This window comes from Macrotis lagotis, chromosome 5 (genome assembly GCF_037893015.1).
Source record: "Macrotis lagotis isolate mMagLag1 chromosome 5, bilby.v1.9.chrom.fasta, whole genome shotgun sequence".
Lineage (NCBI taxonomy): Eukaryota > Metazoa > Chordata > Mammalia > Peramelemorphia > Peramelidae > Macrotis > Macrotis lagotis.
This window is the reverse complement of record NC_133662.1, coordinates 165,957,020-165,977,188: the sequence shown is the minus strand read 5'-3', so window position 1 is coordinate 165,977,188 and position 20,169 is coordinate 165,957,020. Positions and strand designations below refer to the sequence as shown.

Here is a 20,169-nt window from a genome sequence, read left to right as displayed (position 1 = left end):
ATCACTGATTAGAGAAATGCAAAATAAAAGAACTCTTGAGGTACCATCTCACACTAATCAGATTGGCTAAGATGACAAAAATGGGAAATGATCAATATTGGAGGGGATATGAGAAAATTGGGATGGTAATGTACGGTTGGTAGAGTTGATCCAACCATTCTGGAAAGCAATTTGGAACTATGCCCAAAGGGCAATAAAAGAGTACTATACCTTTCGATCCAACATTACTAGATCTATGTCCCAAAGAGATCATTAAAAAGGAGAAAAGAAACACATGTAAAAATATTTATAGCAGCTCTTTTTGTCATAGCAAAGAAATTGGAAAATGAAGGGATGCCTATTAATTAAGGAAATGGCTGAACAATTATGGTATATGAATGTGATGGAGTATTATGTACTATTGTTAGGTAAATCAGAAGGAGAATTTCAGAAAGGTCTGGAAAGACTTGTATAAACTGAGGCTGAAAAGAGGTGAACAGAACTAGGAGAACATTGCACACATTAATGCATGATGAACAACTTGCTCCTCAACATTTCTGTAACCAATGACAATTAATTCTAAAAGATTTGTGATAGAAAACAAGCCACACTCATACAAAGAAAAAACTGGGGAGTCTAAATACAGACCAAAGCATATTATTTTCTTTTTTATGAACTGAAAAGATAATATAACCTTAAACAAATTCAAAAAAGATAAAATAATATTAAAAAAGAAAAATAAGAATAACATGTTTCCTAATTTAGGAAGAAAATAAGAAAATGCTCAAATTTTTTTTCAAATGCAAATTTTATTACAGCAATCTAACCACATTACTTAAATATTGGAAAACTCTGTGAAATAAAAAATAACTTCAGTTTTCAAGCTCATTATAAGTGAGTGCTGTACTTCATTTAACAGAACTGTTAATACCTGTTGTTTCATTTATTCTCTAACAAAATGTAATATATACATAAGAGTGCACTATAGTTTGAGCAATTCATACAAATGCTTTTATCCCACTATATTCAACTGTAAATAATTTCATATTTTGATAATTCAACTTTCCATGTGCAGAATAATTTATCTTTAAAAAGAATCATCCATGAATGAAACTATAGATAGAAGTAAATAAATTAGCAGTTATTTTATATATACATTGTCACTACCCACCTTTTTTTTTTCCAACTAAGTAAAAGGAAAGGAAGCTAAAACAATCTCAAATGTAAATTGTATTGTACTTGACCTGCTTTTATGTTACTGATGTATTATTTAATTGTATGGATTGGTATTACAATTGTCTATTTTTAACTCTGGAATGGAAAACAAAAACAAAAAGGAATTTCAATGCACTTCACTCTATTAGAAAGTTCCATTCAGTTATATTTTTTTACAAAACAAGGTGCTAAAACCATAGTTATACTTTTGAAAATTACCAGGTTCAAAGCTGTTTCATAGTGGAAATTCAAATATGAAAATAAATGCTTTTTCAGTCAGGGACTAAGTTTATTATAGTGTAAATTCTCTCAAAATGATAGTACATAGTGATTCCAAAAAAGTATTTGTTCATTTCTAAAGATAATTTGATCAGAGTATCTTTTCTTTTGGTTTTTTTTTAGATTTTTGCAAGGCAAATGGGGTTAAGTGGCTTGCCCAAGGCCACACAGCTAGGTAATTATTAAGTGTCTGAGACTGGATTTGAACCCAGGTACTCCTGACTCCAAGGCCGGTGCTTTATCCACTACGCCACCTAGCCGCCCCCAGAGTATCTTTTACTTTCAATGGATATAATTCATAAGCATGAAAAGATATTCCATTCTTCAGAAATACACATCCCTCCAGTCTGTTTAATTTTTTCATGTTTTTTTGCAATTTAACAAAACCATTTAAAAAGAAATCGATGACTAGGAATGCAGAATGTCTATGAATGGAAGTTACTATCTTTAAGGAAAGAAATTCAAGTACAAAAGGCAATTTCTCTGAATTATTAACTCTATCAAGTTAATGTTCTATTTCCCTGTGGTTCAAACATCACAGTTTTAAGAAATTCATCCTAAGGGCAGATAAATTAGAATTTATGCCACCATCAAACTTGTGCTGCAGCAGTACAAAATTAAGTTAAAATAAGTTTAATATTTCCTAAAATATCATAGAGCTTGCTTATAATTTTAAATGGCAAAAACTAAATAGAAAATATGAGTAAAATTCATTATAAAAACACATTATACATTTATCTCAGTAGCTTCTTTGAACCACTTGAAATGTTGGATGACAGACATAAAACTTTAATGAATAATAAGAAATGAAATGTCTTTAAGACTCCCAAAGTAGATGAACCTAAAGAACTTTGCTGAACAACATCAGTACATAAGAACAACTGATATTGAAAGGGTAAACTTTCAAAAGGTAACCCCAATTCCTCAAAGTATTAAATTAAAATTTTTTTTAGGTTTTTGCAAGGCAAACAGGGTTAAGTGCCCAAGGCCACACAGCTAGGTAATTATTAAGTGTCTGAGACAGGATTTGAACCCAAGTACTCCTGACTCCAGGACCGGTGCTTTATCCACTGAGCCACCTAGCCACCCCAATTAAATTAAATTTTAAAATGACTTTTTCCATGGGAGGAAATGTGCATGCTAAAGCTTCTCTTTAAAGGTTTTAAAAAGTCCTTAAGCCAAATCAAAACCCATCAAATTGAAACATACCATATTTTCCACTAGTCCTCCAATGAGGATCAGAAATTTCAACCTGTTCCCCTTGCCCAGGTGCCAGACCAACTACAGCTTCAGATTTTACTGTTCTTATGCTACAGAGAGGTGCAGGATGGAAGCCATTCAAAGCCTGATGAAATGGAACTGTAAATTCCCATTTTCTGTCTCCTACTAATTTCCTATAGTTCAAATCACCTTTGAAAAGAATTAAATTTGACTTCTGTAGCTCAGCATACAAGTCAGGAGCAACCTGAGACATAGCACAATACTCATGAGGCAGTGTCCAAAACATATGATCTTGGTAAATCCATGTATGCTTAAAATAGTGCTCCCAGTTATTCCCACATTCAGACATGCACTTGGTAGTAGCAGCTTTTAATTGTTCAATCAACCAATACATGTCATTTTGCTTAGTATCACAAACAAACCAGGGAATACTTTTTCCATGGAAGTGAATTTCAGTAGCCAGCTTAGATGCTAACAGGAAGTCTGCCATTACCAAATCAGTAACGAGTTCAAGCCCTGCATTATTCATGATAAAATCCACTCTAGTAGCAGAAAATGTCTCCTGACTCATTTTTTTTCTGTTTATAAGTAGTGACCAAAGGGAGTCCATATTATTCACTAAAATGAAAGGTTTTAGGTCTTCTAAAGTGACTAGTGGATTAGATGTCTGAGGGATGCTCTCATCAGTTGAGATTTCCAGATCACATTTACTTCCCCATAACATAATCTGAAAGAAAGTACAAAATAATCATTGCTTATTACCTACAACTACAACTGAAATACTTCAAAGGTAACATCTTAAGAGGAAAAAGCCTTATGCAATTTCCATTTAAAATTATTTCCCTGTATAATTCGAAGGCAACATTAAATATGAAAATCATTGCTGTCCCATAGAAAATATTTCCAGTTTCATAAAATTTTTCACTTTTGAATCATTTTTTTGATATTGGAAAATGATGCAAAAATAAAAAATCATGTAACAAAAGTAAGGGATAAAAGAAGAACAAGTTCAAGTACTATAATATAATGGGAAAATATACTAAAGGAGAAGAGAAGGGTAGAAGCTTTCTCTGGAGATGATTTATGCAAAAATATGAGTAAAAATTTTATGTGATAATATATAGCTAGGTTATAATCTTACACTGATGGAAAGAATACCCACACTTATAAGATCACAGATCTGTTAAAGAAATTGTCTATCTCCATACACGTTTACATATACATCCATGCACATTAATCTGAGAAGGCAGAAAGGGAAAATGAATTCCAAAGCAAATGTAAAATGTATCCAACAAGACTGATAATTTTTTTAATATATATTTTATTTTTCCTCAATAACATGTTAAAACAATTTTTTTAAACATTTTTTTAAGTTTCCACTGTCAAATACTATCCCCCTCCCTGTCTCCCCTTGTCCCTCCCTAAGATGGAAAGCAATCAGATATAGGTTATACATGTATAATTATGCAAAACATTTTCATGTTTTGTACATTAAAAAAAAATGAACTTAAAAAAAGAAAGTGAAAAATAGCATGCTTCAGTCTGTATTCAATCAATATCAATTCTTTCTCTGGAAGCAGACAGTATGCTTCATTATTAGTCCTTTGGGATTGTCTAGAATCATTATATTGCTGAGAAGAGCTAAGTCATTCACAATTATTCATGAAACAATGTTGCTGTTCCTATGTACAATATTCTCCTGGTTCTATTTACATCTGTTCAAACAAGTCTTTTCAGGTTTTTCTGAAATCATCTTACTTTTTCATTTCTTATAGCACAATAAAATTCTATTAACAACTATACACATCTTGATAGCCATTCCCCAATTGATGAGTGTCCCTTTAATTTCCAATTCTTAGCCAACTGCTATAATTTTTTTTTTGTACAAATAGATCCTTTTCTCTTCTTTTGGATGCAAAACTAATATTCTTAATTCAACTAACATCTACAAAATTCATCTATCAATATTATCAGTCAGTTTCTTGAAATAATTCCTATTGTCATCTTGAACTATTACTTTAATCTCCTATTTTACTTTTTACATGTTAATATCTTTTTTTCCCAAACTAGATTATAAATTCCCTAAGATTAGGAAATAAGATTAAGATAAATCCAAAAGTTCTGTATATTATCTCAAAAGATCTTCTTCAACAGCTTGAACAAGGAAATAAATTTTGACTTGAAAAAGTTCTTCACTTCATATTCTTACCTTTTATACTTTGCCTCTTGATTATCAATGATTATCTGATTATCTTTGCCTCCTTCAAATAATCTATGCTTTCAATTTTTCACTCCCTGACCACCTGAACCCTTTCTCTAGACAAATGGACCAGAAAACAATTCCAAAAAGTTCTCAGAAGATCAGTACTAATAATATTTGAGTGTTTTATATATACACACACACTCACACTCACACACACATATGTATGTATGTATGTATGTATGTATGTATGTATGTATGTAAGGTAGATGGTTTCCTGGGTTACTAGTAAGGATTTCTAGCTAAAAGGACATAATATAAGTTAACCTAAAAATCCATTTCCAAGCATTAAAATTTAGAACTTTATTCTTTAAAAAACATTTTAAAAAAATCAACTGCAAGTATATAATATTGACCTTTAATGACTTAACAAATTTAAAGAAATATATGTAAAAATCCCTTAACTTTTTATACATACAATATTACAAACACAAAGACAGAACAACAGAGACACATGCATATAAAAAGAGAAAGAAGAGAGAAAATATTTTAACACTTACCTGCAAGAGTTTAAAAAATTCATCTTTCAGTTGATTTTCATCTAGGCTTTCAATCCTTTTTTTTAATTCTTGTAGGTAACTACATAATGTCTTAATAGTTTTCTGTGATTCAAAGAAATTTTGGTCTTTTGATTCTTTAAATACATCAAAGTAACTTACTGGTGAACTAAAATAGGACAAAAGAAAAAGGAAGTGTAAAAATCATGCTATATTTTAATAGTTGTTACTATTTTAGCAATTAAACTGTGGTAAAGGCTAGAAAGCATAAAGCTTCTTGAAAACTGAAATCTTCTTTAATACTAAAAACATACTCTGACAAATTTAAGTCATTTTTCAATATGCCATATTTTACAATATTAACTAATTTGGTATTTTCTCCTATTTACCAAGTTCTTTGATGAAAACTTAAAATCAGGAAGCACAAAGGAATAGGAAAAACTACTGTCTTAAGGAAAAAAACAATCATTTATACAATATGCAGCATTTTATCTCTCTGACCAACAGCTGCCTTGATTTCCTTATACAGTCAAATTTTGATTACCCATGTGCAGATTATCTTAAAACTTAAAATTCCCATCTCCTCATCCCCACATTTGACATCAATTATTTTCTTTTTTTTATTTTTGCAAGGCAATGGGGTTAAGTGGCTTGCCCAAGGCCACACAGCTAAGTAATTATTAAGTGTCTGAGGCTGGATTTGAACTCCGGTAATACTGACTCCAGGGCCAGTGCCCTGTCCACTGTGCCACCTAGCTGCCCAACATCAATTATTTTCCTGGGATATCTCATTCTGTTTCCTAGCCAATACAAAGTAACAGAATAGGAAGAAATAAAAATGGTAACTAAAGAAAACAAACAGGAAGCTAAATCTGAAGGAAAAAACATGACACATTTCAAAGTCAAGTACAAAAAATTTGGGGGTTGTCTTCTATTCCAGATTATACATACCATGCTCCCCCTCCCCTTTAAAAATCAGGTGAAAAATTTTAAGTTTATGGTGCAGAAGTTGTGACAAGAAAATAATAAGACTGATTTTTAAAAACACACCTACCAGAATTTGTATATCCAAATGAGTATTTTCCCCTTCAAAGGAGTCAAATTAGGAGAAAATATACTTATTCCAACGATGTTATCATTGCTCAAAATATTTTAGGACTTCCTCTTTTGGTACTTTCTTCAGAGCCCGTCCTTTGAATATTTTCAAGGGTGGCAAATCTTCACCTTTTGATGGTAGATTTAATTTTTGGAAACAGTCAAAGTCCTTTGGAGTCAAGTCTGGTAAATAAGGTGGGTTGGATCGAACTAAGTAATACCATCTTGATTCAAAAATGAGGTATGACCATAAGATAATGAGACTTTTCTTGAATGGTTCATAAGCTGGTTCTGAAGGCAATTCCAAAAGAGGAATTTCACAATGTTTTTGGTGATGACAGTACAAGTGGAATAAGTATATTAATTCCCAATGTGACTCTGAAGAAAAACATCCATTTGCATGTTTAACTTCTACTCTATTTGTTTAAAAATCAGCCTCCTTAGTTTATAGTCACACCTCATATTTAGAATAAGCCCGAGTTTCAAGATTTTTATTCAAAAATTAATAAATGAACAACCATTATAATTCTTATATATTTGAATAACTTTACTGAACTTTTCAGTGTCTGAGAAGTACAATTCTTACACTATGTGAAATTTTACACAATTTTACATGCTAAATTTTACACAAATGACTACAGAAATGTACAATTCTTCTAACTTACAGATTAAGTAACTATTACATAATTAATATTGGGCCATTTAGCAGAAATACTAAAAGAAACCTGCAGGTTCTATCCCCTGAATGAATACCCCCAGATCTCCTACATAAATCTTTACTAACTAAACTAACTCCAAAGAATGAGTTCCTTTGGAGCTTATACCTGTAGCCATTAGGGAAGGGTATCCTGTACCATAGACTAATGTTAGAGTTTTTTTTGCACTGAGGTTCATCATTAATACCTTTAAATTGGTTAAATTTACTATAAATTAATATTCAGTCTCCCTGATAACTGTACCTTTGACTCTTTCCTTCCAAAAGTTCTTAGCGTGAATGAAACTTGGAGAAAAGAGAAACCAACAAACCATTTGACATACCAAAACCATATGATGAAATATGAAGATAGATCCTTTAGTTCCATTTATTCAAAGAGCTCTGAATCAAAGACATAAATCTGATTTTTTGCATATGTTCACTCAGCACTGAAGATTATCATGCTAATTTTAAATATGTGGATAGAATTATACTAGCATTAATAGAATGGCTTGATGTGTAACTAAGTTAGTAATGAAGGAGAAAGGGGTAGACTCCATTCAAAATCTACCTTCTTTGAAGTTCATGGAGAAAAAGCACTTTAACAACAGAAAAAGAAGAAATTCAAATATCAAAGGCAGGAATTAGAATTAGCTGTGTTGGGGGAAAAGGTTAGCTATAAGACCTAAGTGTCACTGAAATCAGTAAGGTGGTACAGAGGATGATGTTGGTCTTGGAACCAAGAAGATCTAGGTTAAAATCCTGCCTCAGTTTCCTCATCTTTAAAAATGAATTACCTCAGAGTTATGAAAAGTAAATGAGATAACATGCGAAGTATATTGTAAACCTCAGAGCAGTTGGCAGCTAGGGAGATGTAACATAAAAATAATTTACATTCCCTGCTTTCAAGTACTTTGCATTTCCAGTAGGATAATATACCAACATAACTAAAATAAACAATATGACATAAGTGCAACAGTTATGAAATGACATTTCATGGTAATTAAGTATGAGAGGAAAGGAAAGCAAAACCACATTGCACTTTATAATATGGGGAACAGGTAACATAGAAGAACATTCTAAACCATAGCAATAGACTAAGGCAAAGGCACAGAGGAGAGCATGGAAAGTTTGGCTCCAGTGGTAGATCTTGGGAAGAAACATGAAAGCTAAAGAAAAGAATTTTATTCAGAAGGCAACAGCAGTCACTACAGATATGTGACCAATAGATGGATAGAAGAATAAAGCCAAAGAAAGCAGGAGGACGGTTGAGAATGGGGAAAATGAACAAATGGGAAAGATGGCATGACTTTCAGCATTTTTAGGCGAGGACTGGCTAGATTTTAAACAGTATGATAAAAATGACATGATGTACTAGTCTGATGTTTTCTTTAATGAAACAAATGCTGAAATGTTACCTATTTTTTACTGTTAGAAAATTTACTGTTTTTGCTTTTATATTTTTTAATCAAAAATCAGATTTTGTCTATAAACGAATTCTTTGCAACATTTGATCAAAACCCATAAATTTGGACTCTGTAGGAAAATAAATCACTAATATAAAATAAGCAAAGTAATCAATTTTTAAAAGAATTTTAAAATGGAATGTCAAGCACAACATCAAAAAAGTATATGCATTTCAATAAAACCTAGCACAATTATAATGTGTTTATAACCTGATTTTTTAAGAAACATGCATCTGAAAACTTCCTGAAATTCACTTATAAATATTCCCAGTAGTACAATCTTATCAGCTAGCTTTTAGAGGTTCTAAGCAGTTTTAAAAAGCATAAGAGATAAGGTTTGCTACTGGACCTGTGATTTCACTGCTACAATGAGGAATTTCTTCTAAAAGAGCAGATTAGCACTTTCTCTGCAACTTCCAAGTCTAAGAGATTTACTGAGAATACCAAGAAGTTGCCCAGGACCACACAGACAGTATGTGTTAAGAGACAGGATTTGAATCCAGAACTCCATGGCTTCCAGGATGCTCTATTCTGTTCTACCTTTCAACAAAAAAACATAAAACATCTTAAAAAAATACATTAAGTAACAGAATTTGACAAGAAATTAACTTACCTTAGCATTAATGCTTCATGAATTCTACGGTACATGTAACACTCTACATACAACCAAGGAGACTGAAACCAGCTTATTTTTTTATTATTTCCATTTAAAAGACTATGGTGATATTCCAAGTATTGGTTCCATATATCAGTATCAACCCATTTATCAGTCAAAGGCAAAAATGGTTTATCTGTTTGTAGTTCATTTCGTAACTTAGAAAGAAGAGAGATAGCTTTCTTTTCTGCTTCAGTGCCTACCTGGGAAAGAAAATAAAAAACACCTTTCACAAACTGTATTTATCAGAAATTATATTTTTAGGCATCTGCAGCTCAAAAAAACAAAATTGCTTTTTTTTAAGAGTCCTGGATTTTATAACTGCCAGAAGTTTTTAGAATGAACCATGTTCCAATATAGAATTCCAAAGTTCTAAATCACTACCTATCCAAGTAGGACTGATATAAATACACTTTAGGAAAACTTAATAGCAGATGCTGGCAACCAAAAATGAATTATGTGTTTGGAATAAAACCCAGGCCACCTGCCCAACCTCCAAATAATGATATATGTAACAGATAAGAGAACAAAAGGAAATAAATCACTAGAAAATTAACAGAAAGATAGTACAAATAAGCAGAAAAGAGGGCCAAATCCAATTAATAGAAACTTTGGAACAAAAGAAAAGCAAGGAGAAATAACTCTAAGAAGATAAATACTACAATATTAGCAACTACACCCCTAGAAGAGATAATGAAATAAGGCAGAAACTTACAGGGAGATTTAAAATCATAACTAGTAACTTACATTTATATAGGATTTTACTTAGAATTTTAAAAGTCTACAATGCATTTTATATAAATTATCTCATTTCAAAAACAACTTGATGAAGCAGGAAATTTGGGGATTATCCACATTCTAAGGATGAGGAAAACATTGTTTTAGAATCATTAAGTCATTTGCCTTACACAGGACTTTAAACCCAGGTTTTCCTGACAGTAAAACCAACACTGTCTACTAATGCTACATTGTTTCCAAGGGATATAAAGAAAAATCTGGTAGGTTCAAGGCTGTAAACTATAATTACCCAGGGAAGATTTCAAGAATATGAAAAAAAGAACTGATAATGAAGAACAGTTGAAGATCTCAAATAAAAAGTTGATCTTCTGAGGAGCAGAGTGATTCAAACAGAACAAAAAAATGCAGAGATGGAATAAGAAAAAAAATGTACAATGGTAAAACAGAGGAAAGATTTTTATAAAACCAAAATAACAAAGACCAGATTATAGAGTTTAGCAAGACAATCAAAGGATTATTATTCCCTCAAAAAAAAACCACAACAAAACAAAAACAAAACCACAAAGAAACACAGAATCAGAATATTACATTCTAGGAAATCACCCATGAAAATTTAGAGATAGCAAAAACATAAGGCAGAGTACACACTGAAGAACCTTCGGGGGGGAAAAAAAGAGTATAGAACTCTTAACTTAGAAATGGAGTTGATGAATTCTAAAGTTACCATATCAAAGAGATAATTCATAAATATCCAGGAAAATACTAGAAATAGAATATGCTAAGGAAGACAAGAGAAACTGGCCATGCCCCAAAACTGTCTATGCATCAAAACTGGCAACTTAAGGTTTAAACTCACCAAGCAACTGAAACTCAAAGGCAAACCAGAATAGTATGCAAGTAAAAAATAAAGGATGACTAAATACTAACATGCTTTAAAATTGAGTAAAATTTGGTAGACAAAGCCAGCGGGGTGACATAAAAGGCAGGGACTTGCCTGAACTCTCCCAAATAACTTTAAAATAATGTCTCAAAGGAATTTTGGAGCAGCAGAACCAGAAAAAGAATGAAGTTAAAACAATTTTCTAGCCTAAGACAACTTAGGTCAGTGAAAAAAAGCCTGTCTCCTTATGGTAAAAGTTAAACACAATACACCACAGGCCATGCCTTGGGCAAGCCAGCAGCAGGCCTTAAGGTAACTGAATCAGCAGAAGCTCTCAAGTCATAGAGGATCAGACAATTTATCAAAAGATCCTTTGTTGGCAATCCTAAAGGACTTTGTTGTATTTCCTATACTCTGCAGTCCCACAGCAAGTAGAAAAACTAAAAAAATTAGAGAGTATGGTCCCCAGGGAAGAGGGAACTTAATTACAGTTACTGAGCAGAAAGGTATACTTATGGTTGCTCACTGAACACAGGCCAGGAGAACAGTGACCACACTTCTCCTTGGAGTACTCCAATTTAGAAGAACTGGAAAACTTACAGAATCATAAAATTAGCTTTGAAAACAGTAATAGAAAAAGCTGAAATTTAGGACAGTGTCCCCTCTACCACAGGAACATACCTTTAATATAAAATTAAAATTCAAGAAATAGGCAGTGAAACTGAGCAAAACACACACACACACACACACAGCCTAAACACATAAAGTTATTATGATGACAGGAAAGATTAAAACACAATCTCAGAAGAAGAGAACAAAACAAAAACTGATACATCCAAAGACTCAAAGAAAAATGTGAATTGGTCTCAGGCCCAAAAATAATTCCTGGAAGAGCTCAAAAAGGATTTTTAAAATCATAGAAATGGAAGGAAAAATTGGGAAAAGAAATGACAGTGATCAAGAATATCATGTCAAGAATATCAAGTCAACAGATTGGGGAAGGAAGGAAGGAAGGAAGGAAGGAAGGAAGGAAGGAAGGAAGGAAGGAAGGAAGGAAAACTCTTAAAAAACAGAATAGGCCAGATGTTTTTTTTTTAAAAAAGGCACAAAAATCCAATGAAGAGAAGAACTCTTAAAAAAGTAGAATTGAGGGCGGCTAGGTGGCGTAGTGGATAGAGCACCGGCCCTGGAGTCAGAAGTATCTGAGTTCAAATCCGGCCTCAGCTGTGTGGCCTTGGGCAAGTCACTTTAATCCCATTGCCTTGCCAACAAATAAATGAGTAAAATAAAAAAATAAATAAAAAAAGCAGAATTGGCCAAATGGAAAAGGAGGTACAAAAGCTCATTCACTGAAGAAACTCATTCCTTAAAAATCAGAATTGGCTAAAGCAATTGAACAGCAATAAGTATAGAAATAATGAAGCAAGAGTTTAAAAATGGAGAATGCTAAGGGAAAGAAATGATAATTTTAGAGAAGCTTAGCAGAAGGGTTAAAACCTTCCCAATTAATAGTTTCTTTGAAAATTAGAATGGACCAAAAGTTAAAGTCTCCATGAGACAAATATTTTGTAAAGTTCAAAAAAAGATTGAAAAAGAGTAAAGATTGAAAAAAATAAACGAAAATGTAAGGTATTTCCTAACAACAACAACAAAAAAAACAAAACCCTGAGATGGAGAACATTAAGGAGACAATTTAAGACATGGATAACCTGAAACGTATGACTTAAAAAAAATAAGAGCCAGATTATTATAATTCAAAAAAATTACAAAAACTTTAGAACGAGAAGAAAGTGAAAATAAGAAAACAATCACCAATTTACTCCTGAAAGAAACCTCAAAATAAACTGGGAAGTTAAAGGATCAAAAAAAAAAACCCCACACCAAATATACTGTAAGTAGTCAGAAAAAAACAAGCATTAGGTACCAAATAAATCAAGACTGTTCATATCATGACTTTCTTCCTTTGAAAACTGCTATACCAATCCTTTCATCAGTTAGGGACCATCGGCAAGCAATGTGTATGATGAATTAGATGGGAGGGGGGCAATTTAAGGAACCAATTAAGGAAAACCAATGAGAAGGTTTTGAAATATTCTAGTGAGAGGTGATCAGAACCTAAACTAACTTAACAACTGTTTAAGTGGAAAGAGAGGATTGAATATTAGAGTTATTGGGGCGGGGGACATGTAAATTGGGTGGTCATGTAAGAGGAGAAGAATCCAGGATAATGCTAAGTTTTTACAAGTCTAAGATACTAGAAGGTTGGTAGTACTTTCAAAAGAAATAAGTAAACTTGGAAGAGGGAGGGTTTAAGGGGGAAAGATAAGTTCTCAGTTCTAGCTGTGTTGAAATTAAGAGGCTTCTGACATATACAGTTTTAAATGGCAATGGGGGGCTCTAGAAATGAAGCTTCAAGAGAGACCAGGCCTGAATTGTTGAATAAGAAAATCATAGAGATGATTAAACTCATGGAAGCTGATGGGGTTACCAAGATTACTAAGGAAGAAAAGAAGAGGACCGAGGTCAGAACCATGGGAAACACTCATTTTGTAGTTACAATTCCAATGGGACTATATATAACTTATCACATAAAACAGTGGTAGCTTCTATGGGGAAAAAACTGTGTTCAGAGTTCCAACTTAGCATTTTCAATGAGTATTTTAGAAGGAGTAGGCAGATGATCCCCTAAACATCTATTAGTTATGTGATCCATGGAAAGTCCTTAAAGTCTCAGAGACTTTTTTTTTTGTCATATCAAATATCAGGGTGTTGATCTAGAGGATTCTAAGGTCCCTTCTGACTCTAACTCTAAGATCCTTAACATATTTAGTAAATCATGAAACAATTGGGAGTCTGAGAAGAGATACTGGGAAATAAGAGGATATTAAAAAAGGTAGAAGGATGTTCTGACCACCCAGTATTCAGGGCAATATAAAGATATATATATATATACATATATATATATGTATATATATATGTACAATATATATATAGCTATATAGATATATCATGTTCCAACTACCCAGTATACTCAAATCAATTTGTGTGTGTGTGTGTATATATACATATATATATATATATATATATATATATATATAGAGAGAGAGAGAGAGAGAGAGAGAGAGAGAGAGAGAGAGAGAGAGAGAGCGCTAATTATGGAATAAATAGGCTTCTGCGGCACAATCTTAAAAACTAATCATTTCTAAGATCTTAACAACAACACATCAGCATCAATATATTCAACTGTTATTAAAATAAAAGACTGAAATCAAAAGACTTAATAACATTTACCAGGTTCCTGGTAAATTATCAAAAGATAATTATTAAACATTTAACCCTTACCTCTCCATGCTTCTCAAAGAACTCATTTTTATGTCGATGCAATGCATCTATAGCCTTAGTTAGGATCGGTGGTGTTTGGTCTTTAATTCTAAGATATGGAAAAGATCTAAAAAAGAGAGAAGTAATACATACTAGTATGTTATTTAATGGAAAAAAATATTAACAGTAATAGATCTGGTTTCCCTTTATACTTACAAAATAAATCTCTCTTTACAACTACTTTTCACATATTTGCTTATATCATTATAAGTATGTCAATGAATATTATTTTAAGATACAGTGGTGAAATGTAAGACCTATTCAATATACCAGAAAATATTTATCAAATGTCCCTTCTTTAAGAGTTCAGAATCTAGAAGGATCATTTTCTGACTAAAATTTAGGTATAATTATGTGTATTAAAAAAGTCAATCTTGAATGATCTGTATGCTTGGTACTTCCATTTCTTTATGGGTAACATATATATATATATATATATATATATATATATATATATATATATAAACTTAATCTTTATCACCCAGAGATATGTTAAAACAAATTCATTCCCCTGTATCCTGGGCCCCCAGTACTTTTTTTTTTTTAGGTTTTTACAAGGCAAATGGGGTTAAGTGGCTTGCCCAAGGCCACACAGCTAGGTAATTATTAAGTGTCTGAGACCAGATTTGAACCCAGGTACTCCTGACTCCAGGGCCTGTGCTTTATCCACTGCACCACCTAGCCACCCCACCCCAGTACTTTCACTGCTATTCAACTAGCCATAATGCCCTACCCCAAAAAACAACACATTCCTATTTTCCCCTGCTTGCTCTTTTCTTTATGCCCTTTGGTTCAATCGCTTTGTAATAAAACTACATTTTATGCTTAATCTCTTCCTTTTACATTCCTTCCACATCCTTTCCCAACAACTCTGGATCTTCAGTATTTTTCTCCAACGCTAGTTGCTCCATCTTCTGCCTCTCCATACCTCACTTTTATCACTCCCCACTGCAAATTTCTAAACCCCTGCTCTTTAACCTTCACTCAAGTCATTCAATAATTCAAGATTCTATGAAACTCTATACAGTAGAAATTTATTCTCGCTACATTATCCTCCCTGATATACTACTAATTTACCCACCCTGTAGACATATTTCCATTTCTCTAAAACTCTGGCATCTGACTTAAGTCTTCTATGTTGATCCTTTCCCATTTTTTTCAAGGACTCATTTAAATAGCTCAAGACTGGTGCAACTGTACAAATATCATTATTTTTTCATCTTGTTCTTTACTAATTCTGAATCTGGTTCTGATAAATCAAAGTAAAAAACCTGACTGTATAGAAAGCTTACTCAGGAATAATTCCCACATTGATTTTTCTAGCAGTGTATTTATGTGTATTATATATATATATATATATATATATATATATTCCATTTTATGAATGACAGGATCTGATGCTGAGCAAAGAGAGCAGAATCAAGAGAACATTCTACACATTAACATAGACATTGTGAATTGATCAACCTTGATGGATGCAACTCCTCTCAGCAGTTCAGAGAGCTAGGACAAACCTATTAGACCAGCTATGGACAGTGCTAACCTCATCCAGAGGAAGAAAAACAAAACAAATCAAAAGACGAAAAAAAAAATCTTTCAGAATCTGGTGAACACTATATTCACTTTTTAAAAAATTTCTTATGTATTTCTTTCCCTTAATCCTAATTTCTCATACTGAATATGACTAACTTGTAAAGATGTTTAACATAAATGTGTATGTACAATATTCACCTGACTGTTCACCACTGAGGAGAGGGGTGGGTGGGAAGGGAGGGTGGAAGGAAATTATGTAAGTTAAAGATATGCATATGTATTATGGATGAATATTGAAAAATTTTCATATGTAGTGGGGAAAAATATCAATTAAAATATGTATTCCATTCAATATGGTGTTATTTGCTAACCATACCCAGCACCTATCACTTCTTTTCTGGAAGAAAATCATGAGTCTGTTGGGAAAACTTCACATTTTTGATCTCTTATATTCCTTCTTCCTGAACCATGCTCACCCATTTATTTCTTCCCAAATTTGACTTATCTCCCTTTGCATTAAAATCTCCTAGAGCATATGTTAATTTAATTCATTAGTATATGTTACTTCAATCAATCAAATATTTACTGAAGACAAGGCACTGTGCTAAATGGTGAGGATACAGACAGAACTAAAGTTACTGCTCTCAAGGGGCTTATTTGACAAAATACAAGGTAAGACAGGGTAATCAGGCAAGACTTCATGAAGAAGGTGGTGCTTGAGCTGATTTTTAAAGGCTGTTTTCTAAGTGGAGGTAGAACAAAACTATTCCACACTAAAGGATAAGCAAAGATATGAAAAGTGAAGTGTCATGTGAGAGCAACAGCAAAAAAGGCCAGTTTGGCTAAAACCTGGGGCATATATAAAGAATAACATATGATGGAAAAGTTAGGCTTTAAGTACCAATAAGAGAAGTTCATATTTGGTCTTAAGAGTAGACATGCTTTTCCCCTGGTTCAAATGAAGTTATGGGCATGCACTATTTGATATTTGTCTTTGCAAATACAATGCCTCTCAAAATTCCTGATAAATAGTAGGCCCTTATAATAAATGACCACAGATTGATATAAATTTTCAATAGCAGTAATTCACAACAAAGGAGAAAAAGTGAGGAAGTTATAAAAATGATTTGGGTGGGTAATTTCAACAAACCACTTTTTCCTCAACTCAATTGCCAACTCTTAAAACCCTGTTTGAATCAACTAATCCTTTTGAATTTCTCTGTGTATATTCCATTAAGAATTCTCAAATGGTACTAATACGGAAAATTCTGTGCAGATATATAATAAAAATCACATACAAAACATAGTGGGGTACAGCATAAAAAGTTTAAAGTATGGAATCAAGAAACATGGGTTCAAATGTGGAATCCAATAGTTAAAATTTGGAATCTGAGTTATTGCTTATATGATTAATGATGCCTCTGAGCTTACAATAGAAATTAAATAATTGCCTGCACTTCCTCACATGGTTTTTCTAAAGACTTTGTTAATCTTAAAGAGCTACATATGTGTGAATCATTATTCTTAAATATTAAGGAATTTTTGTTAGTTCTATTTGAATAGAATAATTCATAGACGTGCTTTTTGAGAGAGTGGAATAATTTCAGTGTTAAGACAATGGTGTGTGTGTCTGATAAAATTTTTTTATTATTTTTTTATTTTATTTAAGGTGGTTAAGTGATTTGCCCAAGGTCACATAGCTAGGCAATTATTAAGTGTCTGAGGTCACATTTGAACTCAGGTCCTTCAGAGCCCGTATTCTATCCACTATGCCATCTAGCTGCCCTCCTGATAAAATTTTTAATAGTAAAGTATCTTAACAGATAGTTCTGTGAGATTAGTGCTTACTATAGTTTCTCCAAAGGAGTCACATTTTTAGAATAGGGTCATATCTTGATGTTCACCAAAAAACATATTTGTGTTTGCCTCTGGGGTCACTTTGGAGAAAAGGAAAACAGTGAGGTACAAAGAGAACACTAGATGTAAACATTAAAGACTCAGGCACTTAACCTTGAGCAAATAATTTTTTTTTTTAGGTTTTTACAAGGTAATGGGGTTAAGTGGCTTTCCCAAGGCCACACAGCTAGGTAATTATTAAGTGTCTGAGGCCACATTTGAACACAGGTACTCCTGAATCCAGGGCTGGAACCCTATTCACTGCGCCACCTAGCCGCCCTGCAAATCATTTTAAGTATTTGAAACTTCAATTTCTTCACCTATAAAACTGGAGATGGACAATGAGATAAAAACTAACTGGAAGACCTTGGTCATGTCACTAAACCTCCCTGGCCCTCATTTTCTTCACCTGTAAAAATAAGTCCTTGAGTGGACTCAATAAATGATAACGGCCTACCTGAAAAGGTGATCTAAGTAAGACTCCTTTCGAGGACTACAACTACCATAATATTTTGGAAGGATGTTGTGGATAAAGTTAAGGATACTAAAGTACTATGTAAGGGTTGCCATTTTGAGAATGAATATGAGATAATTTTGGCCATAGAGTTTAAACATTATCTTCACTCACAGTTTGGGGGGAAAAAAAAGTTGTTTTTTTTTAAAGGTAGAAGTTATGAATAAAACAAGGGCATACTAGGGGCAGCTAGATGGATAGAACACCAGCCCTGGAGTCAGGAGGACCTGAGTTCAAATGTGACCTTAGACATTTAATAATTACCTAGATGTGTGGCCTTGGGCCAGCCACTTTAACCCCAATGCCTTGCAAAAAAAAAAAAACTAAAAAAAGGGGCATATGATTGTTCTTAACTTTTCAGAGAAAACAGAATCAATTCATATATTTTAAATGCTTAGCAAGAGTTAAAAACATCACCATAAATTCACCATTATTATTTTTATAGATACATAAAATTGTGTAACCAGAAGGAACTTCCTATATTACTTAACCTTATTCCCTCATTTTCAATCTGTGGTCTAGAGAAGTTGTCAAGTCAATCAATAACTACTAAGAACCACCTAAGTGCCAGTCATTGTGCTGGGGATACAAAAATCACAATCTAGGCGGGGGGAAAAAAAACAAAAAGGAAGCAAACAAACATATACAAACAGATCTAAACAGGCTAAATGGGAAATTAAAAGAAGGAAGACATTAGAATTGAGTAGAGAAAATGGGATTTTACTCAGGGGAAGAAACAAAAGTAGGAATAAATGGGGAGGGAGAATATTCCAGCACCAAGGACAGCCTGAGAGATGGGAATGTGGGGGGGGGGGGGGGAGTTGTTGTGTAGTTAGACTGAAAACTAGAAAGCCTGGGAGTAGCAGGTTATAAAAAGGGCTTTGAAAGCCCGAGTTTGACATCTGATCCCACAGGCATAGCGAGCCAATAGAATTTGTTGAGTGGAGGGCTGACCCAGCTGGATCTATGATTTAAGAAAAGTCATTCTGGAATCATTCGTACGGAAAATGGACCGAGCGGGCAGCCCCTCCAGCCTCCTGCCATAACCCGGCACACTCTAAGTCTCGAATTTTAGCTCAGAGCATTTACACATTTATTAACAAAAAAGCTGTGAAAAAATTCACCGAGGGGGGACGGACTTCAGATCTGCGGGTTTCCTAAAAAAGAGTAACAAGAAGGCTCTCAGCAACCTGCTCCAGGACCCGCACGCTGCGGGGTAGGTGGCAAGCTTTGGCAGCGAAAGAAAAGGGAAACTTTTTTTAGAAGAAACATTTAATTGCATGTATTTGGGGGAAAAATAAAAATAAAGATGGAGAGGAAGGAAAAAAGGGGTTTTAAAAAAAAATCACACATAGCTGGTACGCCAACATTGAGCTCATAACGGCAGAAAAATAATAGCTTTACGGCTCTCGGGTGGGAGGGCAGGCACGCCGGACAACCGTGCGCTCCGGTCTCAGTCCCTGGAGCGGCCCATCCCGGGCCCGCCGGAAGGCCGCCCCCACCCTCCCCTCTGCCGGCGGCCACAGGCCTCGGCAGCTCCCGGCCACCGGGGAGCGGAGCGGGATGGCAGGGGCAGGCGCGAAGGGGAGAGCTAAACTAACCCTTCCTCTTGGGGGGTAAAGCGGGGCGGAAGCAAGTCCATCACTGCCCCAGGGCTCCCGGCTCCGCTCCTCCGAGCTCCTCCCAGCTCCCCCGCCGCCGCAGGAAGTGCGGGAGGAGGAAAGCCCCGGCGCCGGAAGTGCGTCACCGCCGCAAGCTCCGCCCCTCCCGGGCACGTCACACCACGCCTCTTCTTTTGAATCCACAAACTTTATTCAACCCGCCTTCTGGGGGATGGGAGACTGCGGAGCGGGGTGGAGCTGGGGG

General features: G+C 34.1%; 1 protein-coding gene across 1 annotated transcript; it reads right to left on the bottom strand.

Moving 5' to 3' along the window:
- Positions 1 to 757: 757 nt before the first annotated feature.
- Positions 758 to 20,024, bottom strand: LOC141488095 (damage-control phosphatase ARMT1-like). Its single transcript, XM_074187834.1, has 5 exons — positions 19,905 to 20,024; positions 14,322 to 14,427; positions 9,320 to 9,564; positions 5,455 to 5,620; positions 758 to 3,421 (listed from the first exon to the last, which is right to left on the bottom strand). Exons 1-5 carry the CDS (start codon positions 19,943 to 19,945, stop codon positions 2,657 to 2,659), a joined length of 1,323 nt encoding a protein of 440 aa, XP_074043935.1. The 5' UTR covers positions 19,946 to 20,024; the 3' UTR covers positions 758 to 2,656.
- Positions 20,025 to 20,169: the final 145 nt, after the last annotated feature.